The 22573-nt window shown below is 47.3% G+C and overlaps 1 protein-coding gene across 1 annotated transcript in view; it reads left to right on the top strand.

Moving 5' to 3' along the window:
• The first annotated feature begins 625 nt into the window (after positions 1-625).
• LOC106608318 (neuronal acetylcholine receptor subunit alpha-2) overlaps positions 626-22573 on the top strand; it is a 54113-nt gene continuing 32165 nt past the window's right edge. Inside the window, exons 1-4 of the mRNA XM_045721175.2 lie at positions 626-1586; positions 8958-9109; positions 21200-21244; positions 21879-21988. Of these exons, the coding sequence (XP_045577131.1) occupies positions 1520-1586; positions 8958-9109; positions 21200-21244; positions 21879-21988 (374 nt within the window). The 5' untranslated portion in view covers positions 626-1519. The remainder of the gene's footprint in view (positions 1587-8957; positions 9110-21199; positions 21245-21878; positions 21989-22573) is intronic.

The raw sequence follows: 22573 nt of genomic DNA, 5'->3' as shown, positions 1-22573 counted from the left end.
CTGCCCTCTAGCTGTCTCTTGCAGAAACAAACACTAACTCATAGCCATAAGCACTTCTTCAGCTGTGTCCCAACTCTTTTCCTATCAGTGGTCCATCCACTATCCAGTCATTGAGAAGTTAGTCTTTGGTCCTAGAGACTGTCGAATAGAGCACATCATACCTGCATAGCTCAGCATTACACATTCAAGTAGCACTGTGCAAAATAAGTACAAAAACCTACTTTTTTTAGTATATTCACACAGAAAAAGCTCATTATAACTTTTATTTAAATGAAAGTTATGCCTAGTCTGCAATGACGTTGCTTCCTGTTTTTTTTTGTTTTGTTTTACTCGTTCTTTGAAAGTACACACCTGTTTAATGTTGACATGGCCATGTCGAGGCTTTATGGAGACAGACTCAATTTACATTTTGGTCATTTAGCAGATGCTCTTATCCAGAGCGACTTACAGTAGTGAATACATACATTTCATGCATTTTTTTATTGCACTGGCCCCCCGTGGGAATCGAACCCATAACCCTGGCGTTGCACACACCATGCTGGCGTTGCAAACACCATGCTCTACCAACTGAGCCACAGGGAAGGTGTTCGTTCTGTATCTCTTACCATATATAAACAGCAAAAGAGAGAGTCAGGGAACGAGGGAGAGTAGACTCGGTCAGTCAATACCACCGCGCCTCACATGTCTTCTTCCCCAGAGGTGCTCATGAGGTTTGTTCTGGTGAATCAGGAAGAAACAAAATGCTCAAAATGGAAATTACAATAGAATTGCACTTCTGGATACGTTATTAACCCGTCACGTAGACGTGAGAATGGAGACCAAATAGTTGTATCTGCTTAGACCTGTGTTTAATAGCTGTTCCATCCGTGCAGAAATGAGATGAGCGTGCTTGTGAGAAAATGTGTAATTACCAACCAAAAGTCCTTACTTCGGATACTGTTGTTAAAACATCTCGATATATGGTAACTTCATAAAATAGCATAGGCGCCCAATTATTCACGGAGCGTTTAGGCGCGTCTCTATTTGTATTTGAGCGGCGGCGCAGGATGGGGCAGCGCTCTGTTTTTACGCCCAACGCATTTGGATACATACAGGTGCTACACGGAAACGATGGTGAGGACAGAGACGCAGAGTCGTGGAAACGACGGAGTTAAAAGTTATTCAATCAGTTCAATTAATTATCATCTCTAAAGAAGCATATCACTAGAAGCGGCGTTAACGTCACTCTCTCCCGCCTATCAAGCGCCTAGTATGCGATATCTGAAATGAGGCAGGGCGTCCGCTTGTCCTGATATGCCTCTCATACGCGAAGATGACACAGGACGAGAGGAGCATCTCAACAATTGACACGGAAGACGACTTTCTCCACGCGTCATCATTGTTTCAAGATAACCTTTCCGGGGAGGATATCATCATATAACAAAGTGAATGGTTTTTTGATTGAAGAGAGATTTTTTTTTAGATTGAAACTAGATGCTTTTCAGGGAAGTAGAAAGATAGAAAGTCACCGGGGTGAAATATGGAGCGTGGATTATTCAACCACCTGTTCTCAGCTAGGACCACTGCGTTCTGTTGTTTCTTCTTATGTGAGTCAAGTAAGTTCGTTTTATTATTTATTTGGGTTTAGATTTATCTCCTGACATTCATTCGCGGTTTTATTATTTTTTTAATGTATTATTTTTTTTTTTACCAAGGTGTGTGAATACCATTGCTATGCCATTCAATGATGCAGTCATTTAAACCTACCATATCAGTTCCATCATTGACAATGTGCCTACGTCGATTTCACCGAATGATCTACCATGTTCTCTCGTTCTGTGGTTCCCATCGGTCCAAAACTAATTGGAATTCTCCCGCCTTTTCAATCATTTCCTTGTGCTTAAATCGACTGCTACAGCAGGTGCGCTGTGGTCGATGTACTCATCGACTTCTCTTTCCTTTCTAAATGAACCTGAGCACTGTCCGCCACTTGATTTCTCATTAATTCAATGGTTTATTTATCATTATTAAAGCTCGGGGCCAACACAACAGTTGAATACCTCCACATAACTCTAAATGTGGCAGCCGCATGACACATTGACGAGAGTTGTGCAGTTGGCTACAGTGGCTTTATGCACTTCGATAATGGAATGGAGAGGATCTTCAGACAATTTCTCCCAAGAGCACGTTTGGCCCGAGAAGTCGCTGACTCGTTCAGAGGGAGCCACTATAGGGTACCCTCTGAAACAACACACACACACACACACACACACACACACACACACACACACACACACACACACACACACACACACACACACACACACACACACACACACACACACACACACACACACACACACACACACACAAAACACTCGAATGTGCTGCCCAAGGGGCTACACGCCTTGCCAAAACAATTTGATCAGTGTCCAAGATCCCAAAGATCCAAGCGCTAGGCATGGACCTGAGGTGTCATCTCTTCTTTTCTCACTCCGTTGACCGGCGGGACTTTGATCTGCGGTGTCCGATGGCTTTTTGTCAAACCCCGAGCATCTGGTCTCCGATAGTCTCTGCAGCGTCCTGGTCTTATTCCAGACGGAAGGACAGATGCGCAGTCACAGCGGAGCTTCAAGTACGCGCATAATTGAAGTATGATGTGATGCAAAGAAGATGCCTTGCCAGAATTAGAACACGTACATTCTGGTAGACTATGGTAGACCATATATATATATATTTTTTTTAGCAACGTATCCTATCTACAGGTTACAGAAATAGTGACATATATCAGTTTGTACACGTTCCCGATCTCCAACCTACCTCAGCGAGGTAATTTGTTCATAACGCCATGAATGACTTTAATAGTCTTTAATAGTATTACATTAAGCCCACGGGTCACTATTAGAGGAATGAATTGCCACAACCTCCCTTCAATGTCCTTTAGTCCTTTCCCATCTAAACTCTTCTGGTGCTTGCCTTCCTCCACAGACCTGACTGACTGACTGACTGGCTGACTGAATGACTGGCTGGTTGGCTGGCTGGCTGACTGACTGAATGACTGGCTGGTTGGCTGGCTGACTGAATGACTGGCTGGTTGGCTGGTTTGACTGACTGACTGACTGGTTGACTGACTGACTGGTTGGCTGACTGACTGAATGACTGGCTGGTTGGCTGACTGACTGGCTGACTGACTGACTGGTTGGCTGGCTGGCTGACTGAATGACTGGCTGGTTGGCTGACTGGCTGACTGACTGGTTGGCTGACTGAATGACTGGCTGGTTGGCTGACTGACTGGTTGGCTGGCTGGCTGGCTGACTGACTGACTGGTTGGCTGACTGACTGAATGACTGACTGACTGGCTGGTTTGACTGACTGACTAGCTGGTTGGTTGGTTTGACTGAATGACTGGCTGGTTGGCTGGCTGACTGGCTGGTTTGACTGACTGGCTGGTTGGCTGGTTTGACTGACTGGCTGGTTGGCTGGTTTGACTGACTGGTTCTCTGGCTGACTGACTGGCTCTCTGACTGACTGACTCTCTGGCTCTCTGACTGGCAGCCTGGCTGTTTTGCTGACTGACTGGCTCTGCGCCTGGCGGGACTGACTGGCCCGACGACTCGATTGTCTGACTGGCAGGCTGGCTGTTTTGCTGACTGACTGGCTCTCTGACTGACTGACTGACTGTCTGACTGGCTGTTTTGCTGACTGATTGGCTGGCCGACTGGCTTGCTGGCTGGTTGGTTGACTTGCTGGCTTTGGCTGGCTGGTTGGCAGGCTGACTGACTGTTTGGCTGGCTGACTGGACCTGATTTGCTGTCTCGCAGGGTTGTTGGCCCTGGCCTTCCTCCACTGGTTGGCTGGCTGGGTGGCTGGTTTTCTGACTCGCTGACTCGCTCTCTGGCAAACTGCCTGACTGGCTGGGTGGCTGACTGGGTGGGTGGTTGTCTGGCTGGGTTGCTGGCTGGGTGGGTGGGTGGCTGGTTGGCTATCTGACTGGTTGGCTGGCTGACTGAATGACTGGCACTGGTTGGCTGACTGAATGACTGGCTGACTGACTGGTTGGCTGGCTGACTGAATGACTGGCTGACTGAATGACTGACTGGCTGGTTGGCTGGCTGACTGGCAGTCTGACTGACTGAATGACTGGCTGGTTGGCTGGCTGGCTGGCTGACTGAATGACTGGCTGGTTGGCTAGCTGACTGAATGACTGGCTGGTTGGCTGGCTGGCTGACTGAATTACTGACTGGCTGGCTGACTGACTGGCTGGTTGGCTGGTTTGACTGAATGACTGACTGACTGGCTGACTGACTGGCTGGTTGGCTGGTTTGACTGAATGACTGGCTGGTTGGCTGGCTGACTGGCTGGTTTGACTGACTGACTGGTTCTCTGGCTGACTGACTGACTGACTGGCTCTCTGACTGACTGACTGACTGGTTCTCTGACTGATTGACTGGCTGACTGGCAGCCTGGCTGTCTTGCTGACTGACTGGCTTGCTGGCTGGTTGGTTGACTTGCTGGCTTTGGCTGGCTGGTTGGCAGGCTGACTGACTGTTTGGCTGGCTGACTGGACCTGATTTGCTGTCTCGCAGGGTTGTTGGCCCTGGCCTTCCTCCACTGGCTGGCTGGCTGGGTGGCTGGTTTTCTGACTCGCTGACTCGCTCTCTGGCAAACTGCCTGACTGGCTGGGTGGCTGACTGGGTGGGTGGTTGTCTGGCTGGGTGGCTGGCTGGGTGGGTGGGTGGGTGTCTGGCTGACTGACTGGTTGGCTGGCTGCTTGGCTGACTGACTGGTTGGCTGACTGACTGACTGGTTGCTTGGTTGGCTGACTGGTTGGGTGGGTGGCTGGTTGGCTGGCTGGTTGGGTGGGTGGCTGGCTGGCTGGCTGACTGGTTGGCTGACTGGTTGGCTGGCTGGCTGGTTGGCTACTTAAGACAAGGTGATAATAATGACATGCTGTTGTGGTCTAGAGGAGGATGACTTACACACACACACACACACACACACACACACACACACACACACACACACACACACACACACACACACACACACACACACACACACACACACACACACACACACACACACACACACACACACACTGGTGCAAGTGACAAGTGACTTGTTATGATGGACACTTGGTCAAACATACATATCAACAACTTTCAAAATATTCACCATGCACCGACGAACATGAGAGCACAAAATGTATGATCCAAAAAGGAGAAACTCAGTCAGGGGAAAGGGTTTGTACCAGTTAAAGTTGACTGATGTTATATGTCTCAGTCAGGTGTCACGCAGTAAACTGGCAGGTGTCACGCAGTAAACTGGCAGGTGTCACGCAGTAAACTGGCAGGTGTCACACAGTAAACTGTCAGGTGTCACGCAGTAAACTGGAAGGTGTCACGCAGTAAACTGGCAGGTGTCACGCAGTAAACTGGCAGGTGTCACGCAGTAAACTGGCAGGTGTCACGCAGTAAACTGGAAGGTGTCACGCAGTAAACTGGCAGGTGTCACGCAGTAAACTGGCAGGTGTCACGCAGTAAACTGGCAGGTGTCACGCAGTAAACTGGAAGGTGTCACGCAGTAAACTGGAAGGTGTCACGCAGTAAACTGGAAGGTGTCACGCAGTAAACTGTCAGGTGTCACGGAGTAAACTGTCAGGTGTCACACAGTAAACTGGAAGGTGTCACGCAGTAAACTGGCAGGTGTCACGCAGTAAACTGGCAGGTGTCACGGACCAAACTGGCAGGTGTCACACAGTAAACTGGCAGGTGTCATGCAGTAAACTGGAAGGTGTCACACAGTAAACTGGAAGGTGTCACACAGTAAACTGGCAGGTGTCACACAGTAAACTGGAAGGTGTCACACAGTAAACTGGCAGGTGTCACACAGTAAACTGGCAGGTGTCACACAGTAAACTGGAAGGTGTCACGCAGTAAACTGGCAGGTGTCACGCAGTAAACTGGCAGGTGTCACGCAGTAAACTGGCAGGTGTCACGGACCAAACTGGCAGGTGTCACACAGTAAACTGGAAGGTGTCATGCAGTAAACTGGAAGGTGTCACGCAGTAAACTGGCAGGTGTCACGGACCAAACTGGCAGGTGTCACACAGTAAACTGGAAGGTGTCATGCTGTAAACTGGAAGGTGTCACGCAGTAAACTGGCAGGTGTCACGGACCAAACTGGCAGGTGTCACACAGTAAACTGGCAGGTGTCACGCTGTAAACTGGAAGGTGTCATGCAGTAAACTGGCAGGTGTCACGGACTAAACTGGCAGGTGTCACACACGAAACTGGCAGGTCATGAGGATATTCGTTCACATATAGTTCACATTGAATTGAATAGAGAACATAAATGGTTTATGTTTTGGCGTCAGTGTAATCCTGAATGACAGCTTACTGGCAGCTCAACGATAGGTTGTGTTTGTATGAGGTTGACCCCACAACACCTTCTGACTGAGAAGGGTGGATTAGCTCACAGCTCATCCCCGGGATGCGTCCCAAACTGTAGCCTGTATTCCCCGTAGTGCACTACCGTTGATCAGAGCCCTATGGGAATGACACTATATATAGGGAATAAGGTTCCATTTGGTAAACATACCCTGCTCTGTTAGCTGCTGGAAGTAATGATGCGGGTAATTTACTGTGATTACGTTGATGAAGGGACCAGTGGGAATCCCTTAGAATGAGACGGGGGGAGAGAGAGAAGGACTTCCTCCTTGGGTTTTTTGTTTTAGTTTTTTAACTCAAACCTCCCGTGGACCAGACTGAACCGTCCCCCTTGGCCAGACTGAACCGTCCCGTAGACCAGACTGAACCGTCCCCCCTGGCCAGACTGAACCGTCCCTCCTGCCCAGACTGAACCGTCCCGTGGACCAGACTGAACCGACCCTCCTGCCCAGACTGAACCATCCCTCCTGCCCAGACTGAACCGTCCCTCCTGGCCAGACTGAACCGTCCCTCCTGGCCAGACTGAACCGTCCCCCCTGGCCAGACTGAACCGTCCCCCTTGGCCAGACTGAACCGTCCCGTGGACCAGACTGAACCATCCCCCCTGGCCAGACTGAACCATCCCCCCTGGCCAGACTGAACCGTCCCCCCTGGCCAGACTGAACCATCCCCCCTGGCCAGACTGAACCGTCCCTCCTGGCCAGACTGAACCGTCCCCCTTGGCCAGACTGAGCCGTCCCGTGGACCAGACTGAACCATCCCCCCTGGCCAGACTGAACTGTCCCTCCTGGCCAGACTGAACCGTCCCTCCTGGCCAGACTGAACCGTCCCCCCTGGCCAGACTGAACCGTCCCTCCTGGCCAGACTGAACCGTCCCCCCTGGCCAGACTGAACCGTCCCCCTTGGCCAGACTGAACCGTCCCGTGGACCAGACTGAACCATCCCCCCTGGCCAGACTGAACCATCCCCCCTGGCCAGACTGAACCATCCCCCCTGGCCAGACTGAACCGTCCCCCCTGGCCAGACTGAACCGTCCCCCTTGGCCAGACTGAACCGTCCCCCCTGGCCAGACTGAACCGTCCCTCCTGGCCAGACTGAACCGTCCCTCCTGGCCAGACTGAACCATCCCCCTTGGCCAGACTGAACCGTCCCCCCTGGCCAGACTGAACCGTCCCTCCTGGCCAGACTGAACCATCCCCCCTGCCCAGACTGAACCATCCCCCTTGGCCAGACTGAACCGTCCCGTGGACCAGACTGAACCATCCCTCCTGCCCAGACTGAACCATCCCTCCTGCCCAGACTGAACCGTCCCGCGGCCCACTCCTACTCTATACATTATACAAGACAAGCCCCTCAGACCAAAATATTCAATCAAATGATATGTATAAATGCATAATTATACCTATGTAACCTGCCTAAATGTAACCTGCCTAAATGACTACCGACCCGTAGCACTCACGTCTGTAGGCATGAAAGGCTTTGAAAGGCTGGTCATGGCTCACATCAACACCAATATCCCAGAAACACTAGACCCACTCCAATTTGCATACCGCACCAACAGATCCACAGATGATACAATCTCTATTGCACTCCACACTGCCCTTTCCCACCTGGACAAAAGGAACACTTATGTGAGAATAATATTCATTGACTACAGCTCAGCATTCAACACCATAGTGCCCTCAAAGCTCCTCACTAAGCTAAGGACCCTGGGACTAAACACCTCCCTCTGCAACTGGATCCTAGACTTCCTGACTGGCCGCCCCCAGGTGGTAAGGGTCGGTAACAACACATTTGCCACACAGATCATGAAAAGATTTGGCATTGGTCCTCAGGTCCTCAAAAGGTTTTACAGCTGCACCATCGAGAGCATCCTGACGGGTTGCATCACTGCCTGGTATGGCAACTGCTCGGCCTCCGACTGCAAGGCACTACAGAGGGTAGTGCGTACGGCCCAGTACATCACTGGGGCCAAGCTTCCTGCCACCCAGGACCTCTATGCCAGGCGGTGTCAGAGGAAGGCCCTTGAAATTGTCAAAGACTCCAGCCACCCAAGTCATAGACTGTTCTCTCTGCTACTGCATGGCAAGCGCCAAGTCTAGATCCAAGAGGCTAATAACAGCTTCTACCCTCAAGCCATAAGACTCCTGAACAGTTAATCAAATGGCTACCCAGACTATTTGCACCCCCCATCCCCATACTGCTGCTACTCTCTGTTAACATAGCCACTTTAATAACTCTACCTACATGTACATATTACCTAAATTACCTCGACACCAGTGCCCCCGCATATTGACACATTGACTCTGTACCGGTACCCCCTGTATATAGCCCCACTATTGTAATTCACTGCTGCTCTTTAATTAATTGTTATTCTTATCTATTATTATTTTTAAGTTTTGTCTTAAAACTGCATTGTTGGTTAAGAGCTTGTAAGTAACCATTTCACTGTATTTGATGTGATGTCTTGGATACAACAACAGGTTTGTTCTAAAACTCTGAGCGCCATGTCTCTTGTGGCCTCTGTAGTTTTCTGTCTTGAGAAGGCCCATTCGCATGCGGAGGACGAGCTGTTCAAGAAACTCTTCATCGGGTACAACAAGTGGTCCAGACCCGTACCCAACATCTCAGATGTCGTTATCGTCAAGTTCGGACTCTCCATAGCACAGCTTATTGATGTGGTAAGTTATATTATAATTATAATTATATAATGATAATAATAGTAATAATAATATAATAATATAATGATAATAATAATATAATAGTATAATAATATAATAATATAATAATAATAGTAATAATTTATAATAATAATAATAATAATAGTATAATATTATAATAATTATAATAATATTATAATAATATTATAATATAATATAATAATAATATAATAATATAATAATAGTATAATAATACAATATAATAATATAACGATAATAATAATATAATATAATAATAGTATAATAATCAAATATAATAATATAATGATAATAATATAATAATAATATAATAATATAATATAATAGTATAATAATATAATATAATAATCTAATAATAATATAATAAAATAATATAATAATAGTATAATTGTCACAACTTCTACCGAAGTCGATGCCACTCCTTGTTCGGGCGGTGTTCGGCGGTCGACGTCGCCGGTTTTCTAGCCATCGCCGATCCATTTTTAATTTTCCATTTGTTTTGACTCGTTTTCCCACACACCTGATTCTCATTTCCCTCATTATGTGTTATGTATTTAACCCTCTGTTCCCATGTCTTTGTGCGGTATTGTTTCTCTGTTGGTATGTATGCGCACGTTAGTCTGGTTGCGCTGGGTTATGGTAAACCCATATTTGTATTTTTTAGTGCTTTTGGTTCGCCAAATAAAAGGTTCCGTTTTGCCACCAAATATCTGCTCTCCTGCGCCTGACTTACTACAGCCCTTCACGCATACCTTGACAGTATACCACACCCATTATGGAGTCAGCAGGAGCAGGTACCTATGGTAGCGGAGTCGAGGAGCGCGTCCAGGAACACACGGCGTTGATTCACCATCTCGACACCGCCATGGACCGCGTCGTCCAGACGATGGACCGCTGGGAGAGACAGGGAGGTCCTCCAGTACCTTCTCCAGCACAACAGGGGTCCTCACTACCCGTCCCTCCTGTACCCGGTTCCAGTGGGATGCGTCGGCACGGTGATGGCGGCACGGTGCCAGGGCTTCCTGCTAGAGCTGGACCTCTACCTGGGCACCGTTTATCCAGCTCCCTCGGGAAGGGAGAGGGTGTCCGCCCTCGTCTCGTTCCTCTCAGGGAGAGCTCTGGAGTGGGCCAACACCGTGTGGGCAGAAGGAGATACGACGTTGGAGGACTTCACGGAGTTCACCCGCTGCTTCCGGGTGAACGTCTATTCCACCTGAGGCAGGGGACGAGGAGCGCCCAGGAGTTCGCACTGGAATTTCGAACCTTGGAGCTGGGAGGTGCTGCGCACAGGGAGACCGGAGGAGGGGCTTTCACGTGTACCATCTGTGGCCGCAGAGGTCACACTGCTGGTCGGTGCCATGTTGGTTCCTCTGGGGTTCGAGGCAGCAGGCAGGACACTCAGGCGTCATCCCAGGTGAGAAGGCACCATTCTCACCCAAAGCCCTCTGTTGAAAACATGTTTTTGTTTGTTACTTTTTTGGAGTTTCCCCCGCATTCCCAGCATAAGGCGCTCGTTGATTCAGGCGCGGCTGGGAGATTTATTGACAGATCATTTGCCCATTGTTTATGGATCCCCATTGTTCCCGTGGATGTGCCCTTCCCTGTTCACACCTTAGATAGTCGACCATTAGGGTCAGGGTTGATTAGGGTGGTCACCACTCCTTTGGGCATGGGGACGCAAGGGGGTCACACGGAGAGAATTACTCTCTTCCTTATTGACTCTCGTGCATTTCCCGTGGTGCTGGGCCTACCCTGGTTAGCTTGTCATAACCCCACTGTTTCTTGGCCACAGAGGGCTCTCACGGGGTGGTCGCGAGAGTGCTCAGGTAAGTGTTTAGGGGTTTCCGTTGGTGCTACGTGCGCATTCCCCCTGAATATGCCGATTTGACTCTCGCCTTCTCCAAAAAGAAGGCGACTCAATTATCACCCCATCGACGGGGCGATTGTGCGATAAATCTCCTGTTAGACGCTGCACTTCCCAGGAGTCACGTGTATCCCCTCTCACAGGCAGAGACGGCGGCTATGGAAACATATGTTTCTGAATCCCTGCGTCAGGGGTACATTCGGTCCTCCACTTCACCCGCCTCCTTGAGTTTATTTTTTGTGAAGAAGAATGAGGGAGGTCTGCGCCCGTGTATTGACTATCGGGGTCTGAATCAGATCACTGTTAAGTTACCCGCTACCGGTCATAGCCACAGCGATAGAGTCAATGCACGGGGCACGCTTCTTCACCAAACTAGATCTCAGGAGCGCTTATAACCTGGTGCGTATCCGAGAGGGAGACGAGTGGAAGACGGCTTTCAGCACGACCTCAGGGCATTATGAGTACCTCGTCATGCCGTACGGGTTGATGAATGCTCCATCAGTCTTCCAAGCCTTTGTAGATGAGATTTTCAGGGACCTGCACGGGCAGGGTGTAGTGGTGTATATTGATGACATTCTGATATACTCCGCTACACGCGCCGAGCATGTGTTCCTGGTGCGTAAGGTGATTAGCCTGTTAGGGCTAGGGGGCAGTATTTGCACAGCCGGATAAAAAAACGTACCCGATTTAATCTGGTTACTACTCCTGCCCAGTAACTAGAATATGCATATAATTGTTTGATTTGGATAGAAAACACCGTAAAGTTTCTAAAACTGTTTGAATGGTGTCTGTGAGTATAACAGAACTCATATGGCAGTCAAAACCCTGAGACAAATCCTGACAGGAAACTGAAATCTGATGTGTGGATATCACTTCAAACATTTGCCATTGAAACACACAGGGGCTTGCGATTAATGTCCCCAGTCTTTACAAAGTGGTTTGAGCCTCCTACCATCAAAATTGACTGAAAGAGAGGATGTTTACCTTGGTCACAGGGGATGGGCCATTACCATTGTGACGTCGGCGCCCATGGGTACTCTCCCTTTTCGAAACGTTTTGAAAGACAATGCAACCGTCCCAATGGAATATTATTACATTTTTACATTACATTTAACCTCTATGGGCTAGGTGGGACGCAAGCGTCCCACCCGTGGTGCACTCCATCAACAGCAGGTGCATTTCAAGAGCGGCAAATTTGAATCCAAATAAATGTCAAAATTCAAACATACAACTATTTTACACCCTTTGAAAGATAAACATCTCCTTAATCTAACCACGTTTTACGATTTCAAAAAGGTTTTACGGCGAAAGCATAAATTTAGAGTATGTTAGGACAGTACATTTACAAGAGTTGTGTGTAATGTTTTGTCAATTCAAAGACAGGGTCACCAAAACCATAAAACCAGCTAAAATGATGCACTAACTTTTTACAATCTCCATCAGATGACACTCCTAGGACATTATGTTAGACAATGCATGCATTTTTAGTTCTATCAAGTTCATATTTATATCCAAAAACAGCGTTTTACTATGGCATTGATGTTGAGGAAATCGTTTCCCTCCAATAACCGGCAGTCAAGTCAGCACCACAAATTAAATAATTAAAATGAGAAAACATTGGTAAAATATTATATTGTCATTTAAAGAATTATAGATTTACATCTCTTGAACGCAATCAACTTGCCAGATTTAAAAATAACCTTACTGGGAAATCACACTTTGCAATAATCTGAGCACTGCGCCCAGAAAAATACGCGTTGCGATACAGACTAGCCATCATGTTGGGGAGATCTAAAATCGAAAATACTATGTAAATAATCCATTACCTTTGATTCTTGTCACGTCCTGGCCAGTATAAGGTTAATTGTTTTTGTAGTTTGGTCAGGACGTGGCAGAGGGTATTTGTTTTATGTGGTTCGGGGTGGTGTGTTTGTGTAAAGGGTGTTTGATTTAGTATTTCCGGGTTTTTGGTTGATGGTCTATGTGTTTGTATTCTATGGTTAGTCTGGTGTGTGTGTTTCTATGTTTGGTTAATTGGGGTTGGGACTCTCAGTTGAAGGCAGGTGTTGTCTATCTGCCTTTGATTGAGAGTCCCATATATTAGGGTGTGTTTGTGTGTGTGATTTGTGGGTGATTATTCTGTGTATAGCCTTGTGCCTTACCAGACTGTTTATTTGTCGAGTGTTCGTTTTTCGTGTTTTGTTATTTTGTATGTTCATTTTTGAGAGTAATTAAAAATCAAGATGAGCATTCACGTACCTGCTGCGTTTTGGTCCTCATTCACCGACAACAACCGTGACAATTCTCTTCATCAGATGTCACTTCCAGGTATCACAGGTCCATAACGAATGTAGTTTTGTTCAAAAAAGCTCATCATTTATGTCCAAAAATCTCCGTCTTGTTAGCACATGATCTAAGCCAGCCGGACTTCTCGTCATGAACGAGGGGAAAAAATATATTTACGTTCGTTCAAACATGTCAAACGTTGTATAGCATAAATCATTAGGGCCTTTTTTAACCAGAACATGAATAATATTCAAGGTGGACGAATGCATTCTCTTTTATAACGTATTGGAACGAGGGTACCCAACATGAACTCGCGCGCCAGGTGTCTAATGGGCCATCATCGTTCCATGGCTCTTGTTCGGTCAGATCTCCCTCCAGAAGACTCAAAACACTTTGTAAAGGCTGGTGACATCTAGTGGAAGCAATAGGAAGTGCCAAAATATTCCTCAGCCCCTGTGTTTTTCAATGGCATAGGTTTAAAGGTAATACAACACATCAGGTATCCACTTCCTGTCAGAAAATGTCTCAGGGTTTTGCCTGCCAAATGAGTTCTGTTATACTCACAGACACCATTCAAACAGTTTTAGAAACTTTAGAGTGTTTTCTATCCATATATAATAAGTATATGCATATTCTAGTTACTGGGTAGGATTAGTAACCAGATTAAATCGGGTACATTTTTTTATCCAGCCGTGCAAATACTGCCCCCTAGCCCTAACAGGTTAAGTCATTTAGCAGACTCTCTTATCCAGAGCGACTTACAAATTGGTGCATTCACCTTATGATATCCAGTGGAACAACCACTTTACAATAGTGCATCTAAATCTTTTAAGGGGGGGGGGGGGTTAGAAGGATTACTTTATCCTATCCTAGGTATTCCTTAAAGAGGTGGGGTTTCAGTTGTCTCCGGAAGGTGGTGATTGACTCCGCTGTCCTGGCGTCGTGAGGGAGCTTGTTCCACCATTGGGGTGCCAGAGCAGCGAACAGTTTTGACTGGGCTGAGCGGGAACTGTGCTTCCACAGAGGTAGGGGGGCCAGCAGGCCAGAGGTGGATGAACGCAGTGCCCTTGTTTGGGTGTAGGGCCTGATCAGAGCCTGAAGGTATGGAGGTGCCGTTCCCTTCACAGCTCCGTAGGCAATCACCATGGTCTTGTAGCGGATGCGAGCTTCAACTGGAAGCCAGTGGAGAGAGCGGAGGAGCGGGGTGACATGAGAGAACTTGGGAAGGTTGAACACCAGACGGGCTGCGGCGTTCTGGATGAGTTGTAGGGGTTTAATGGCACAGGCAGGGAGCCCAGCCAACAGCGAGTTGCAGTAATCCAGACGGGAAATGACAAGTGCTTGGATTAGGACCTGCGCCGCTTCCTGTGTGAGGCAGGGTCGTACTCTGCGAATGTTGTAGAGCATGAACCTACAGGATCGGGTCACCGCCTTGATGTTAGTGGAGAACGACAGGGTGTTGTCCAGGATCACGCCAAGGTTCTTAGCACTCTGGGAGGAGGACACAAGGGAGTTGTCAACCGTGATGGCGAGATCATGGAACGGGCAGTCCTTCCCCGGGAGGAAGAGCAGCTCCGTCTTGCCGAGGTTCAGCTTGAGGTGGTGATCCGTCATCCACACTGATATGTCTGACAGACATGCAGAGATGCGATTCGCCGCCTGGTTATCAGAAGGGGGAAAGGAGAAGATTAATTGTGTGTTGTCTGCATAGCAATGATAGGAGAGACCATGTGAGGATATGACAGAGCCAAGTGACTTGGTGTATAGCGAGAATAGGAGAGGGCCTAGAACAGAGCCCTGGAGGACACCAGTGGTGAGAGCGCATGGTGCGGAGACAGATTCTCGCCACGCCACCTGGTAGGAGCGACCTGTCAGGTAGGACGCAATCCAAGCATGGGCCGCGCCGGAGATGCCCAACTCGGAGAGGGTGGAGAGGAGGATCTGATGGTTCACAGTATCAAAGGCAGCAGATAGGTCTAGAAGGATGAGAGCAGAGGAGAGAGAGTTAGCTTTAGCAGTGCGGAGAGCCTCCGTCACACAGAGAAGAGCAGTCTCAGTTGAATGCCCAGTCTTGAAACCTGACTGATTAGGATCAAGAAGGTCATTCTGAGAGAGATAGCAGGAGAGCTGGCCAAGGACGGCACGTTCAAGAGTTTTGGAGAGAAAAGAAAGAAGGGATACTGGTCTGTAGTTGTTGACATCGGAGGGATCGAGTGTAGGTTTTTTCAGAAGGGGTGCATCTCTCGCTCTCTTGAAGACGGAAGGGACGTAGCCAGCGGTCAAGGAATTATTGAAGCCCTGGTTGAAAAAGCCCCTAAAGATTTATGTTATACAACGTTTGACATGTTTGAACGAACTTAAATATATATTTTTTTGCTCATTCCTGACGACAAGTCAGACGCACACGGTACATTTTCACTAGCCTTCGGAGCGCGCGAACACTATTGGGACATAAATTAACTTTTTGGAACAAAACTACATTTGTTATGGACCTGGAATCCTAGAAGTGCCTTCTGATAAAGATAATCAAAGGTAAGGGATTATTTACAATAGTATTTTTGATGGTTGATCGTTCCAAGATGGCTCCAACATAGACTTCTTTTCTGGGCATACCATGTCGTTTATTGCAAAGTGTGATTTCCCAGTAAAGTTATTTTTAAATCTGGCAAAGAGATGGCATTCAAGACATGTTAATCTATAAGTCTTTGAATGACAATATTACATTTTAACAATGTTTTGGAATAGTAATTTTGTAAATTGTAGCGCTGATCATCGGAAGCATTTGAGGGAAAAGTTTTTTCTGAACGTCATGCGCCGATGTAAAATGCTGTTTTTATATGTAAATATGAACTTTATCGAACAAAAAATGCATGTGTTGTGTAACATGATGTCCTAGGAGTGTCATCTGATGAAGGTTGTCAAAGGTTAGTGCTGCATTTAGCTGTGTTTTGGGGTATTTGTGATGCATGCTAGTTGCTTTGAAAATGGCTGTGTGATTATTTCTGGCTGGGTACTCTGCTGACATAATCTAATGTTTTGCTTTTGCTGTAAAGCCTTTTTGAAATCGGACAACGTGGTTCGATTCAGGAGAGGTGTATCTATAAAACGGTGTAAAATAGTCATATGTTTGAGAAATTGAAGTTATAGCATTTATGAGGTTTTGCATTTAGCGTGACGCGATTCCACTGGCTGTTGATTAGGGTGGGACGCAAGCGTCCCACTGGCCCAGACAGGTTAGTCGACTGTTGGAGCATGACCTGTACGTCAAGGCTGAGAAATGCCTGTTCTTTCAACAGTCCGTCTCCTTCCTAGGGTATCGCATTTCCACCTCAGGGGTGGAGATGGAGAGTGACCGCATTGCAGCTGTGCGTAATTGGCCGACTCCCACCACGGTAAAGGAGGTGCAGCGGTTCTTAGGGTTTGCCAACTACTACCGGAGGTTTATCCGGGGTTTTGGTCAGGTAGCGGCTCCCATTACCTCACTGCTGAAGGGGGGCCTGGTGCGCTTGCATTGGACAGCTGAGGCGGACAGGGCTTTTAGTCACCTGAGGGCTCTGTTTACCTCGGCTCCCGTGCTGGCTCATCCGGATCCCTCTTTGGCGTTCATAGTGGAGGTGGACGCGTCCGAGGCTGGGATAGAAGCTGTGCTCTCTCAGTGCTCGGGTACGCCACCGAAGCTCCGCCCCTGTGCTTTCTTCTCGAGGAAGCTCAGCCCGGCGGAGCGAAACTATGATGTGGGGGACCGGGAGTTATTGGCCATCATCAAGGCTTTGAAGGCGTGGAGACATTGGCTTGAGGGAGCTAAACACCCTTTTCTCATCTGGACTGACCACCGCAATCTGGAGTACATCCGGGCGGTGAGGAGACTGAACCCTCGCCAGGCAAGGTGGGCCATGTTTTTCAGACCAGGTGCCTAGAATGTGAAGGCAGACGCACTGTCCCGGCTGTATGACACAGAGGAGCGGCCCATGGATCCCACTCCCATCTCCTGGCCTCCTGCCTGGTGGCACCGGTAGTGTGGGAGCTAGACGCGGACATTGAACGGGAGCGTCGCGTGCAGAGCCCGCTCCCCTCCAGTGTCCCGCTGGACGTCTGTATGTTCCGTCTGCTGTCCGTGACCAGCTGATCATTTGGGCCCACACGTCACCCTACAGGCTGTGAAGGCCTTGTTTACGCACGTCTTCCGGCACTACGGGGTACCTGAGAATATAGTGTCTGATCGAGGTCCCCAGTTCACGTCGAGGGTCTGGAAGGCGTTCATGGAACGTCTGGGGGTCTCGATCAGCCTTACCTCAGGGTTTCATCCCGAGAGTAATGGGCAGGTGGAGAGAGTTAACCAGGATGTGGGTAGGTTTCTGAGGTCCTATTGCCAGGACCGGCCGGGGGAGTGGGCAGCGTTCGTGCCCTGGGCAGAGATGGCCCAGAACTCGCTCTGCCACTCCTCCACTAACCTTTCCCCTTCCAGTGTGTTTTGGGGTATCAGCCGGTTCTGGCTCCTTGGCATCAGAGTCAGACCGAGGCTCCTGCAGTGGACGACTGGTTCCGGTGCGCGGAGGAAACATGGGACGCTGCCCATGTTCAACTTCAGGGGGCCCCCTTGAGGATCCTTCTCTGCTGCGAGAGTTCCACCATCTCTGTCCGGATCGCCCTGCGCCTCGCCCTCCGGGTCGTCCTCGAGGCCGGAGTCGTCAGGGGGGGGGGGGGGGGGGTACTGTCACGACTTCTACCGAAGTCGATGCCTCTCCTTGTTCGGGTGGTGTTCGGCGGTCGACGTCGCCGGTCTTCTAGTCATCGCCAATCCATTTTCATTTTCCATTTGTTTTGTCTCATTTTCCTACACACCTGGTTCTCATTTCCCTCATTATGTGTTATGTATTTAACCCTCTGTTTCCCCCATGTCTTTGTGTGGTATTGTTTATCTGTTTGTATGTTTGCGCACGTTAGGCTGGTTGCGCTGGGTTATGGTAAACCCATATTTGTATTTTCCTGTTCGTTTGTGCCGTGTGCTTTTGGTTCGCCAAATAAAAGGCTCCGTTTTGCCACCAAATATCTGCTCTCCTGTGCCTGACTTCCTACAGCCCTTCACGCATACCTTGACAGTAATAATGATCATAATATAATAGTATAATAATAATAATATAATAGTATAATAATAATAATTATATAATATAATGATAATAATATAATGATAATAATATAATAATAGTATAATAATAATAATAATAATATAGGCCCTTTACCAGTCACTTTCATCCAAAGTGAATAAGGGCGCATATACATTTTCGTATGGGTGGGCCCAGTGGGAATTGAACCCAAGCGTCATGCTCTACCAGTCTAAATGAACCTCACAGGATCGCAGCAGTGTTGACTGACAGCTTGTTGCAGAAAATATAAATTTATGTAAATTATATTCATTTAATATTCTCACATTGTTCCCCAATGAGCTTATCTTTGGGAATAAGCAGTTAGTTAAGTGTAATTGGCAAGACCTGTTTATGAAATTGCAAAACAGGTGTTACTAAATGAACTCTCACAGCAAACTGAAACAAATCCTTCAATCTCCATCAGTCGCCTCACATGGGCTTTGAAGCAGAGTAAAGGTGTGAAAAACAACCTAATCAAACAATTCTTCAGTCAATAACTACAGAGAAGTATTGCACACAAGCATGGCCGCAATTTAAATTGAGAGTGGCAGGGGTTTTGAATATACTGTACATTGTTACACAAACCTTCTCTCACTGTCCATCTCTCGTTCTCTCTGTCTCTCTTCCTCTCTCAGGTTCTCTCCATCTCTCGTTCTCTCTGTCTCTAGTTCTCTCCATCTCTCATTCTCTCTCTCTTCCTCTGTCTAGTTCTCTCTGTCTCTCTTCCTGTCTCTAGTTCTCTCCATCTCTCGTTCTCTCTCTCTCTCTAGTTCTCTCATTTCCTCTGTCTCTAGTTCTCTATCTCTCTGTCTCTCGTTCTCTCCATCTCTCTTCCTCTGTCTCTAGTTCTCTCGTTCTCTCCATCTCTCGTTCTCTTTGTTTCTCGTTCTCTCCATCTCTCATTCTCTCTCTCTCTTCCTTTGTCTACTTCTCTCCATGTCTCGTTCTCTAGATCTCTCCATCTCTCGTTCTGTCTCTAGTTCTCTCGTTCTCTCCATCTCTCATTCTCTCCATCTCTCGTTCTCTCTGTCTCTAGTTCTCGTTCGCTCTGTCTCTAGTTCTCTCGTTCTCTCCATCTCTCATTCTCTCTGTCTCATTTCCTCTGTCTCTAGTTCTCTCCATCTCTCGTTCTCTCCGTGTCTCGTTCTCTAGATCTCTCCATCTCTCGCTCTGTCTCTAGTTCTCTCCATCTCGTTTTCTCTCTCTTCCTCTCTCTAGTTCTCTCCATCTCTCGTTCTCTCCATCTCTTGTTCTCTCTCTCTCTTCCTCTGTCTTTAGTTCTCTCCATCTCTCGTTCTGTCTCTCTCTCTCTAGTTCTTTCCATCTCTCATTCGCTCTCTCTAGTTCTCTCCATCTCTCGTTCTCTCTCTCTAGTTCTCTCCATCTCTCGTTCTCTCTCTCTAGTTCTCTCCATCTCTCGTTCTCTCTCTCTAGTTCTCTCCATCTCTCGTTCTCTCTCTCTAGATCTCTCCATCTCTTGTTCTCTCTCTCTAGTTCTCTCCATCTCTCGTTCTCTCTCTTTAGATCTCTCCATCTCTTGTTCTCTCTCTCTAGTTCTCTCCATCTCTCGTTCTCTCTCTCTAGATCTCTCCATCTCTTGTTCTCTCTCTCTAGTTCTCTCCATCTCCCTTCCTCTGTCTCTTGTTCTCTACATCTCTAATTCTGTCTCTCTTTTCCTCTGTCTGTCTAGTTCTCTCCATGTCTCGTTCTCTAGATCTCTCCATCTCTCGTTCTATCTCTCGTTCTCTCCATCTCTCGTTCTGTCTCTAGTTCTCTGCATCTCTCTTCCTCTGTCTCTAGTTCTCTCGTTCTCTCCATCTCTCGTTCTCTCTGTCTCTAGTTCTCTATCTCTCTGTCTCTCGTTCTCTCCATCTCTAGTTCTCTCTGTCTCTCATTCTCTCTGTCTCGTTTCCTCTGTCTCGTTTCCTCTGTCTCTAGTTCTCTCCATTTCTCTCTTCCTCTGTCTTTAGTTCTCTCCATCTCTCGTTCTGTCTCTCTATCTCTAGTTCTTTCCATCTCTCATTCGCTCTCTCTAGTTCTCTGCATCTCTCGATCTCTCTCTCTAGATCTCTCCATCTCTTGTTCTCTCTCTCTAGTTCTCTCCATCTCTCTTCCTCTGTCTTTAGTTCTCTCCATCTCTCGTTCTCTCCGTCTCTCATTCTCTCTGTCTCTAGTTCTCTCTGTCGCTCTTCGTCTGTCTCTAATTATTGTCCTCGTGCTGTCTCTATTTGTACATTTATAAGGTGTAAGGTTTAACAACCTTTCCTATTGCATCATGGTTCCTCTGTGAATACGGCAGCCATCTTCCATTTTAAGAAATATATTTAGTATTTTGAAAATAGACCTGCAAAAACACACCTTGTTTAAACCAGATTTAGTTAACCTATGACCTAGAGATCTTCACATGTCTAAAATGTTGGACTTGTTCTGAAATGGACTTGGGGCTTTCCCCCCGGGACCATATATGCTTAAATAATATTTGGGGCTTCCCCCCCCCCTCTCTCTCCCCCCCCCCCCTCTCTCCCCCCCCCCCTCTCTCTCCCCCCCCCTCTCCCCCCCCCCTCTCTCTTTCTCCCCCCCCCCCTCTCTCTCTCTCCCCCCTCCTCTCCCCCCTCTCTCTCTCTCTCTCTCTTTCTGCTTCTCTCTCCCTCTCTCTCTCTCTCTTTCTGCTTCTCTCTCCCTCTCTCTCTTTCTGCTTCTCTCTCCCTCTATGTCTTTCTTCTTCTCTCTTCTTCTCTCTATTTTTCATTCACCTCTTTTGTATTTTCCTTTCTGCAGGACGAGAAAAATCAGATGATGACAACCAACGTCTGGCTGAAACAGGTGATTCAGTACATTCAGTGTATATAGCATGTGTGTTTCTGTACATTCAGTATATATAGCATGTGTTTTAGTACATTCAGTATATATAGCATGTGTTTCTGTACATTCAGTGTATATATAGCATGTGTGTTTCAGTACATTCAGTGTATATATAGCATGTGTGTTTCAGTACATTCAGTATATATAGCATGTGTGTTTTAGTACTTTCAGTATATATAGCATGTGTGTTTTAGTACTTTCAGTATATATAGCATGTGTTTCAGTACATACAGTGTATATATAGCATGTGTGTTTCAGTACATTCAGTATATATAGCATGTGTGTTTTAGTACATTCAGTATATATAGCATGTGTGTTTCAGTACATTCAGTGTATATAGCATGTGTGTGAGACAGGTGTTTCAATGTGAATTAATTACCGTTATTAGTTTGTTATGGATTAATAGGCCTTTAATTGACTCTGTCTGATAAGACCTGTGGCACTGAATGTCCTCTCGTGTGTGTGTGTGTGTGTGTGTGTGTGTGTGTGTGTGTGTGTGTGTGTGTGTGTGTGTGTGTGTGTGTGTGTGTGTGTGTGTGTCTGTGTGTGTGTGTGTGTGTGTGTGTGTGTGTGTGTGTGTGTTTTCTCCTCTTAGGAGTGGAATGACTACAAGCTACGCTGGAGACCGTCTGACTACGACAACGTCACGTCCATCAGAGTACCGTCAGAACTCATCTGGGTCCCAGACATCGTCCTCTACAACAAGTGAGTGACAGCAAAACGGTTGTCTTAACGTAACAGCGAGGTCGACTTCAGGAGACTCCACATCTAGGCCTATTTAAATGGTTACGCGGCACCATCTATTGGATTCATGAATCATACGCTTCACATCGAGAAGTGTTTCTCAGAAGATATTTCCCACAACAATGAGCTGATGACTGTGGTCCCTTCTACCTGTTCTGGAGCATGACAGCACTGATGATTAACATAGATTACATATTTATGTCCAACACTGAGGCACGAATATATGTACCTGTTGCTGTTAGGGTTTGATTGATTAAAAAGCAGCTGTAGGTCTACTCTCCCATCCCCAGTAATATACTGCCATGTTATCCTGATCCTAGCCCTCCCCAGTAATATACTGCCATGTTATCCTGATCCTGGCCCTCCCCAGTAATATACTGCCATGTTATCCTGATCCTAGCCTCCTCCCTAGTAATATACTGCCGTGTTATCCTGATCCTAGCACTCCCCAGTAATATACTGCCGTGTTATCCTGATCCTAGCCCTCCCCAGTAAAATACTGCCGTGTTAACCTGATCCTAGCCCTCCCCAGTAATATACTGCCGT

The sequence above is a fragment of the Salmo salar genome, chromosome 06, assembly GCF_965601325.2.
Source record: "Salmo salar chromosome 06, fSalSal1, whole genome shotgun sequence".
NCBI lineage: Eukaryota > Metazoa > Chordata > Actinopteri > Salmoniformes > Salmonidae > Salmo > Salmo salar.
This window is presented reverse-complemented; position numbering and strand designations above follow the sequence as displayed.